The following is a 9612-nucleotide window of genomic DNA, read 5'->3' on the forward strand; positions in this document are numbered from 1 at the left end:
GGTTCAGTGTCAACACGGCAAAGAATGTTGATGGTTTGTGTTCATTCCCTTTGGGCCTAAGTTGCGTCACCCTTTGAACGTCAGCACTCCGTACTACGGGTGAAACAATTCAACAGATAGAATGTGCGGATTCGCAGTCCAAAGTACTCGATCTAGAATCGGAACAAAAATATACTCTGTGAAAGGCTCGAGTCTCGCTGCCTGCCAAGATATCGTTGTGACTTGTGAGGTCATCAAGTTGGTGAAGTAAGTGCGCGGCGATGATGCAAGCATCTCGACTAAAGCAGTCCGACCAGACTAGAAATGGCAAACCCCCAGTGTGGAGAGGCTATGCCTACTCCGTAGCGCAACTTCAAACCCTGAGACCCGGTTGGCTGGGTCTGCCTTCTGGAGCAGCTGATGTGGGGTTTTAAGCTAGCCACCATTGGATGGCCGTGACAGGTCGAGTACGGCCCATCATCATCTCCCGCCTACTGCTGTGAATGACTTGGGCATGCGACACAGTCCTTGTTTCGGTTAACGTGATCGGGCATCGTGGGCAGCAGAGCAGGCGAACACAGATGACACGAAGACAAGCAAGGAAAGAAAAAAAATAAGCTAGCTGGAGGTAGACTTGGTCTCTGTCATTTGATTATATTTTTTATTTTTGGGTCTTTTAATTGTTGGTACGTCTTGTAGGCACCTGACGTTATTTCACTAACTCCAATCATCTCCCCAAACAGCGTGTTCAGCGGAATGCAGCTTGTATTACCCTAAGAAATACTCCAAAGCAACAAGACAGTTTTTTTTTAAATAACCCTCACAATGACCAAACTGGAAGTCAAGAAACTCCGACGCCAATTTTCACCTTTGCTCGTACCCTATACCATCAAGCCCACACTTGGGGCCCACATCGCTTCGAGAGAAACGCGAACGAAACAGTACAGTCACCGCGTACTTGGTACACGAACCCTAGGTGTCAGTTTCCAACTCTGCTCATTACCTGTCCAACATCATTCATTGCTTTGATCTATTTGGGCAGTCTGATAACATCTTCTAGAGAAGGAAGGTATATCGCGAATCCAGCCCCCCTCATTGACTCATCAATACCAGTCATAAAGCGTCATGTAACAGCCGCAGAACCGCATCGCCATTTTCCCGCTTCGGCCAATTCATCCGAGTCCACAGCCCTGAGTGCCACCCTAAGCCCCCCCTCCATATAACATGAACATGCAATATCTAGCAGCGCTCAGAATGTCTCCTGGTCATCAAGCGGCTCGCCCTCCTCAGGAATTTCAAACCCCTCTTCCGTGGAGTACAGGATAAGCTGGATCTGTTTGACCAGACCATCCTCTGCCTTCTCGATCTCAGGATCCTCCTCAACAGCCTGCTGAATCAGAAGCTCAATATCGCGAAGCTTGCTAAAGTAAAAATCTCGCTCCCGCTCAAGGCCTGTAACAGTCTCCTTGAGTGTTGTATTCTCTGCCTGCAGAGCAACCGTGTTAGGGCCAGCACCTGCAGCCTTAGCAACCCGCGGGGCAGCAGCAGCAGCACCGCCTCGCCGAGCAGCGCCAACTGAGACGGGAGCTCTGGGCGCCGCAGAGTTACTGCTGGGGAGAGCCCCTCCCTTTCTCCGTGAAACGGCATCGTAGTCGTGGTCGGGGAAGTTTAGATCCCAGAATTTCTTGGTCCACTGCAGAAACTCCAGGTTATCCTGCATCTTGCACTTGATGAGTGCCTCGACGGGGATCGGCTTGTCGATTTGGTGCTTGGCAAATAAATCTGATCCAGTTCGTCAACACATGTAATCGCAGAACCGATGTCTCCCGGGCACTATTACGCCGGGATGGGACTTGGATGGCATTCATACTTTGCAACACTTTAAAATTCTGCACATACGCCCATTCGCCATTGGCATTGAACTTGACCTTGGACATAGGTACGTCCATATAAATACTGTCGAAAACCTGACACAGAGCAGCACTATCCGCATAGAAATTCTGGTTAGACGGTATTCCGTTCTGGTCCGCATGGTGTTCGTTTTGCTGGCATCGTCGTGCGTCTCCATCGTGTTTGCATCATGGAGTGGGGGAGGGGTAACATCCATCCAGCCGTCAGGACTCACCCAGTGCCACATTGCTCGACCTTCGTCATGTTGAGCTGGAGAAGGCTATTGAGCCATTGGATAAGTTCTTGTCTGATTGTATCATGCGGTTAGTGAGTGGCTGCCCGTACGTGCTGCGGGATCCGGCGCGCGCTGCTACCAACCTGGATTCACCCATGTCGACTGTCTGTTTGTTTTGGCGGAACGGGCGTGCTTGTGCGAGGCTTCCGTCAATGGAAAACTCGGGAACTTGCGCAGTTCGGTGGCAACAAGCAAGCCACAGATCGGGAGAAGCAGCGGGTATCGAGGCAGATCAAAAGAATAAATAAATAAATAGCCGAAGAAGATGCTGTTGTGCCAAGGAAGGCAATATGCACAAGGCAGCGATAAAGGGGAGCTGGAGAAATTAATCGTTTACTAAAAGTTGTCAGTCTGGAACAGACAAGCGTCGTCCAATCAACCGTGGACCCTGAGCACTCAGACAAAGAGAACTGTTGGCGGTCGGGAAAACAACGGGTGCCTCTCATCGCGTCTTGTTCCTGAGAGCCCCGAGAGCAACGGCCTAGCTCGGCGTACTGCCCAACTGGGCAATTCCCCCTCACCGCCAAAATTTTCAAAGCTCAACCCGGCAGAAAAACCATGGGCGAACCACCGGCCCCAGGAACCAGCCATTGGGGAATTTTTGCTTCCCGCCAGAGGAGACAAAAGCCAAAGGTAGTTTAGACCTGTAGCTCTGAACAACCACTTTCCTCCCGATATCCCCAATCTACCGTTGTGTAGAAGTTGCTGGGATTGTCAAAATGGCGCCGCAGAAAAGAAAGCCAGTCGATGACGATTTCATCACGACACTTTCCGACAACGACGAGGATCCCTTCAAAGAGGAAGAAGCACCCGTTCATCCACCCAAAAAGAAGACCAAGACCAGTAAAAAGCCGAAAAAGGTTGACAAAGACGATGAGGCATCTGACGAAGAGGAGCCTCAGGGCATCTGGGGCTCCAAGGATGACGACGATGGCGCCATGGACTCTGACTTTGAGTTCGTCGCAGACGACGCTGGGGAGTTTGGCGACAAGGAATTCGAAGGCTGGGGATTTGAAGGTGCTAAAAAGGGGATGACCGAGAAGAAGGGTGTTGACCTGGAAGAGATTATTCGGCGACGAAGAGAAAAGAAGAATGGGAAGGCCGGTGAGACTTTGGAAAATGCCGACCAGGAAGCTGAGACTGAGGATAACTTGGAGATGGCTCTGGACGACGGCGATGATGAGGTGCTGGCCGATGATGCCTTTGGCATGAATGCAGACTCCGAGGACGAAGAGAATGAGGAAGAAGCACACGGCAGCGGCGATGGAGATGACACAGATGCCTCGGACAAGTCTGATGTTGATGAAGACGACCATGACGACGATCGCGCTTCAGACGACGACTCTGTGGCTACGCCGGAGGCTCATCCTGAGGATGACGCCTCTGATGCCACCGACGATGAAGAAGATGCCGAGGAGCAAGCAAAACGAGACGAATTCTTTGCTCCCGAAGAACGGCAAAAGTCGGACAAGATAGTGGACCTCTCTTCCTTCCAAGGCATGTCATTGTCTCGGCCGATCCTTCGTGGCCTCGCCGCTGTTGGTTTCACCAAGCCCACTCCTATACAGGCCAAAACCATCCCTATCGCTCTCATGGGAAAGGATGTTGTTGGTGGTGCCGTTACTGGTTCCGGAAAAACTGGTGCCTTTTTTGTTCCTATTCTGGAGCGATTACTGTTCCGCCCTAAAAAAATCCCGACCACTCGTGTCGTCGTTCTCACACCCACCCGTGAATTGGCAATGCAGTGTCACGATGTGGGCACGAAGCTGGCTCGCTATACTGACATCAAATTCTCCCTGGCCGTCGGTGGTCTCAGCCTAAAGGCACAAGAGGTTGAGCTTCGTCTGCGGCCTGATATCATTGTTGCCACACCAGGAAGATTTATTGATCACATGAGGAACTCGGCCAGTTTCAACGTCGACACTGTCGAAATCTTGGTTCTGGATGAAGCCGATCGCATGCTGGAGGATGGATTCGCCGACGAACTGAATGAGATTCTCACAACACTGCCCAAATCAAGACAAACCATGTTGTTCTCGGCGACTATGACCTCAACTGTTGATCGTCTTATCCGGGTTGGGCTAAATAAGCCAGTGCGGCTCATGGTTGATTCGCAAAAGAAGACTGTAACCACATTGGTACAAGAGTTTGTTCGACTACGACCAGGGAGAGAAGACAAGAGGATGGGATATCTTGCACATCTTTGTAAGACCTTTTACCACGAGAGGGTCATCATTTTCTTCCGCCAGAAGAAGGAAGCTCACAGGGCGCGCATCATTTTTGGTCTGCTGGGGCTATCGTGCGCCGAGTTACATGGTAGCATGAACCAATCACAGGTTAGTGGTGCCCTTTTCAACAGTACACGATTTTAGGATATTAACTGGCTACTCTATAGCGTATTTCCAGTGTTGAAGCATTCAGAGATGGTAAAGTGTCGTATCTGCTGGCTACAGATCTGGCTTCGCGTGGTTTGGATATCAAGGGCGTCGACACAGTCATCAACTACGAAGCACCTCAATCGCTCGAAATTTACGTTCATCGTGTTGGACGTACGGCTCGCGCGGGGCGAAAGGGCACAGCTGTGACTCTGGCAGCCGAGGGCGATCGCAAAGTTGTCAAGGCTGCCGTCAAGGCTGGAAAGGCGCAAGGGGCAAAGATTACGAGCAGAGTCATCGCCCCCGCTGATGCAGACAAGCTTCAAGAAGAAATCGACGGCATGGAAGACGAGATTGACGAAATTATGCAGGAAGAAAAGGAGGAGAGGCAACTGGCACAAGCAGAGATGCAAGTGAAGAAGGGCGAAAATTTGATAGAACACGAGGCAGAAATCAAGTCAAGACCCAAGAGGACTTGGTTTGAGACGGAGCACGACAAGAAGAAGGCCAAACAAGCTGGCAAGGACGAACTGAATGGTTTGCGCGAGTCACTGAAGAAAAAGGGTAGCGGAAAGTTGAGCAACAAGGACAAGAAGACGCTTGACGCCAAATCCATGCGATCAGAGGGGAGGTTATGGAAAAAGGGCAAAGGGGATGCAGAGGCGCACAAGGGCAAGGGCCCTGGGAAGGCGAAGGCGAAGGCGAAGGCAAAAAGTAAAGGCAAAGGCAAGCGGTAAAGTAGAGAGGTAGACTCGGTAATCAAGAGGACAGTCGCATTGCATGTACTGTAGTTATATAAGCACACGGCATGTTTTGCATTGGGAATGGCGAGTTGTGTGTGTATGGATGGTATCGGCTGCAGTACGGAGTAGATGTTTGAACTTGATGAGCTGATTACATCAGCACTCCTGGTGACTGTGTGTGGCTCACCCTCGGCTGTCCCAAGTGGGGCGTGAAGCGAGAGGACTCAAGCATCCTCTCATTCTCACTTCTCATCCAGCAAACGCAGTCACGAGCCAGGGCTCTTCACTGTCTTTGGCCAGCTTCTGCCACCGCAGTCACACACACTCTGCCCTACGCCATCACCCCTTGTCTTGCTCATCCCGGCCATCCTGTCACCGCGTTACACTCTGCGAACTGGCTGGACCAGACACTCGCGCACGCAACAGACCACGCACCTCATCAAACCAGCGTGCCGTGGCCACACGCACTTGACGAGAGTCAGGTGCTCTCATCACCGCGCATCTCTCTGATGCCCCATGCACGAGCCGGTGGCCCTATTATCCCATCTCATTGCCGTTGGAAGCAGCCGCAGGTCCCGTCAAGACGTGGTTCGTCTGAGGATTGCCGGGCCAAGCAACGGGTGCTTGAGGACGGGACATGCATGTGCACCAACTTGAGCATTTGACACCCTTTCGCCACTCAGCCAACAGGAAGGCCGGCTTGTATAAATAACCCTGTATCAAGAAGCTATATAACCAGCCGGGTAGCAAGGACATAAAAAGGAAGAGAATTAGCCATTGATTTATAATTCAAACAAACTGGCGCCGTTTCGATTCTTATTCTTTGGCCGTCTTCGCCCGCATCCCCGCCATAGCCAGAGCCTTGTTCGATATTTGTTCCCGCAGGCTGTCCGAGATCGGTACCGCGAACGCTTGCTTGATTTCCACCTTGACACGCTTCCACTTGTCAAGCTCAAGCTTCAATCCCGTATTTACCGCTACTTGGTCCGTCGCCAAGTTAAACGCGCGAATAAGGGTCGCGTTTTGGACCTGGTCGCGAGGCAGAGCCGGAGGATTCTGCTCGGTGCTCGAGACTCTCATTCCGCCCCTCGTGCTACTGGTGTCGCAAGCAGCCCGCGGAGACGACTGCGGCTGCCCTTCAAACATGTCAAGGCGGCAACGCCGAGGTCTTTAAATTCGAACAAGATGCCCTCCTTCGCGGGGCTGACGGCCAGCGGTTATGGCCCCGGCACAAGTGATGCATCGCAGGATGTTGGAGAGAGAGGGGAAAGAGGTTACAGGCGGAGGAAGCTTGCGGCCATGGCAGGAAACCTTTACCGCAGCGGACAGCAAGCTGTCACGGAGCTGCGGGACTCGTATGTGCAATCGAGAGGCAGAGGTATCGACGACTTTGCAATGGACCAGAGCACTCACATCCCCGGTGCCTTCCCGGATGTTGCCATCGCCTCGCAGGGAAACGAACAGATGGTGTTGTTTCCGTCATATGCCAAGAGACACATCAAGCAAGATTGGACACGAATGCCGCGGAAGCAACCGGTGGATCAGCCGGAATTACGGAATGAAGAGTGGTGGCGGCAAGAGTGGGAGAAGCACGAGGACGAGAAAGCGGTTGTCGACGTTGATGTTAGGGGCTGGATATACTCACCACATGTTGGTCCCATGACAAGGAGGAATCGCATTCTCATCGGCTTGGCCCGCCAATTGAGCGGGATATCGGCCCCCAAGACGGATCAAGGATACGGACCGGCTAGTGGCGAACCCAAGACGCAGCACCAAATACACGCTGAAATCCACGACGAGGAAAAGATTGCACAGAAGGCGGCCATGATTGAGAAGCGCGGACAGGAGGAAAAACGAGTCGCCTACGCAGGAGGCTACAGCGAACCATCGCAAGATCCCAACACACTAGGAGTTGAAGCGGCTTCTCGTTTTGGACCACGCGGCAGCTACACGCCTGATTCCGCACCATCAAGCCCAAGTATGCCGGCTCGACAGCCGTCTGGTCTGGGCGAGCTCACTGATGCGGAGCTGGCAGTGGCAAACGCCAACCTGATGGCTCGCGTGGCTCCGTTCCTGACGAACCCTCTGGTGGCCATGCCCATCACTATTTTCTTCTATAATGATACCAAGTCCCAATCCAAGACCATCTTGACAGACGATGCCGGCCACTTCAATATTCGAGCAGCTTTGGAGTTTATCCCCACGCATGTTAGAGTGCTCGCAAACGAGAAACTGTCGACCACGCAAGAAGTCAAAATCACGGAACCGGCAGGCGTCAGCTTGATCAGCGACATTGACGATACAATCAAACGCTCCAACATATCAGCCGGCGCTCGGGAAATTTTCCGCAACACATTTGTGCGAGATCTCGACGGCATGACCATCGAGGGGGTGCGGGAGTGGTATACAGATATGCATCGGCTGGGCGTGAGCATGCACTATTGCTCCAACAGCCCGTGGCAGTTGTTCCCTGTGTTGGCTAGCTTCTTCAAGATTGCCGGCCTGCCCGCGGGATCCCTCCACCTGAAGCAGTATAGTGGAATGCTGCAGGGGATATTTGAACCGGTGGCGGAGCGCAAAAAGTCCACCCTGAACCGCCTCGTCAAGGACTTCCCACATCGAAAGTTCCTTCTGGTCGGCGACAGTGGCGAGGCGGACCTCGAAGTATACACGGAACTGGCCCTGGCCAACCCTGGCCGTGTCCTGGCCATATTCATCCGGGACGTGACCACACCCGAGGCAGCCGGATACTTTGATGCTGCGTTTGACTTTACTCATCGTAAAATATCGAGCATGACGCTGGATGACGGTAGGCCGGGAAGCGTTAAGTCGGCAAGCCGGCAGAATTCAGCGCCAGGTGCTGTGGGTGAAACACAGGCAGCTTCGGGACCCGTCATGGGAACGCTGATTGACTTTTCCGATGAGCCCGGAGAGGTGAAGCTGGATGAAGCCGCGGCGCTTGCGCAGGTCAAGATGGCCAACTTGGGTCGGCCAGCCGGCGCTGCTACGAGCGCGCTTGCTGGACGAAAGCCGCCGCCTCCTCGACCAGCAAAGCCAGCCGCGCTGCGAAGCGCACCCTCGAATGCCAACGCGTCGAATGGCGGCGCCAAAGCCGAGATGCCGCCGCCCAAACCAAAGCGACCGCAGGGCCTCGGGGCGGCTGGCCTTCAGCCTCTCACGACCATAATCAGCGCAGGTCAAGACGGTGCCCAGACCACGGAGGACTCGTCAACACCTGCGCCGCTGGAACAGGAGCCTGCCCCTCCTCCGCTGCCCAGACGTCGATCCGGACTTAAGAGCATCAGCCCGCGTCTCTTTGGCAGAGGAGCGTCATCGTCCAATGCCGACGTCGACTTTGAACCATTGCCGCCGTCGGCTGCTGCGCCCCCGCCGTCGTTTGGATTCAGCTACTACCGCTCCGGATCGCGGTCAGGATCGTCAACGCCCTCTGGCTCGCCGACGTTGGGTGCCCAAGGTGTAAATAAGAAGCTCGAGCTGTGGAGGAGGAGGCTGGCCCGGGCCCACGAGCAGCTGGATCACCAGGGCGTTGCGCTGTATACGTGGCGCACGGGTCACGACGTGGTTGCCGAGGCGGTGGGCATCGTGACGTCGGCGCAGGAGGACATGAAGAGAAGGCAGGGGAGGTGATTTATATACGAGGGACGATTTCGGCTAGCATAGCGTTTGAATTTTTTTATTTATTCTTAATAGATTATGTTTTGAAGTAGATGGGTTGGGAAATGGGCTATTTTCCCGGAGAAACGGTAGGAATATATCCCGTAGATCATATCACTGAGATTCGAAATACTAATGTTGTACCTTGTTGGCATTCACTCTCATTAAACAAGACTATCCGTACAATCTGATCCGGTGCCCGCAACGCCACCAACGCCAGCAAAGCACGACAAGCAGAATTTCTTGATTAGGCCACCTTTTTCGCCGTCTTGCCCCCGTTGAGGAGGTAGTACACGGGCAGAAACGCGAGGGCGCCCAGCACGCACAGCGAGGTGCTGAAGAGCTGCCACAGCAGCCAGAGCCAGCGGCCGACGCGGGGCAGCAGGAACTGCACGCAGTCGTTCATCTGGTACAGGTCCTCCTGGGCGGAGATGTAGTACTTGGCGCGTTCCTGGCCGGGGCCGGAGAGGGCGGCGCGGGAGGCCGAGGCGGAGGACGAGGTGCGCCGCTCGAGGGTCAGGACGGTGAGGAGGCGCACGCGCGCCGAGTACAGGGGGATGAACCAGACGGCAAAGGTCTGGCGGATGTTGACGTAGAGCGTGCTGGTGCGCTGGTCGAACACTGGCAGGGTTGGGGGAGCGTCAGAGACTTGGGG

At 53.9% G+C, this 9612-nt stretch overlaps 3 protein-coding genes across 3 annotated transcripts in view; 1 reads left to right on the top strand and 2 right to left on the bottom strand.

Moving 5' to 3' along the window:
• Window positions 1-1228: 1228 nt before the first annotated feature.
• MAA_09680 (EB1-like domain-containing protein) lies at window positions 1229-1916 on the bottom strand (the record flags this gene model as incomplete). The annotated part of the gene is made up of 2 exons (XM_007827678.2): window positions 1229-1761; window positions 1850-1916. 2 exons carry the CDS (start codon window positions 1914-1916, stop codon window positions 1229-1231), a joined length of 600 nt encoding a protein of 199 aa, XP_007825869.2.
• Window positions 1917-2883: 967 nt separating this feature from the next.
• On the top strand, window positions 2884-8930 carry MAA_09679 (DEAD/DEAH box helicase; the record flags this gene model as incomplete). The annotated part of the gene is made up of 4 exons (XM_007827677.2): window positions 2884-4500; window positions 4560-5272; window positions 5443-5902; window positions 6168-8930. 4 exons carry the CDS (start codon window positions 2884-2886, stop codon window positions 8928-8930), a joined length of 5553 nt encoding a protein of 1850 aa, XP_007825868.2.
• Window positions 8931-9204: 274 nt separating this feature from the next.
• MAA_09677 (flavin-binding monooxygenase-like protein) overlaps window positions 9205-9612 on the bottom strand; it is a gene marked incomplete at both ends in the record, with an annotated part of 850 nt that continues 442 nt past the window's right edge. The window contains one exon of the mRNA XM_007827675.2: window positions 9205-9578. Within this exon, the coding sequence (XP_007825866.2) occupies window positions 9205-9578 (374 nt within the window). The remainder of the gene's footprint in view (window positions 9579-9612) is intronic.

This window comes from Metarhizium robertsii, assembly GCF_000187425.2.
Source record: "Metarhizium robertsii ARSEF 23 chromosome Unknown MAA_Scf_2, whole genome shotgun sequence".
NCBI lineage: Eukaryota > Fungi > Ascomycota > Sordariomycetes > Hypocreales > Clavicipitaceae > Metarhizium > Metarhizium robertsii.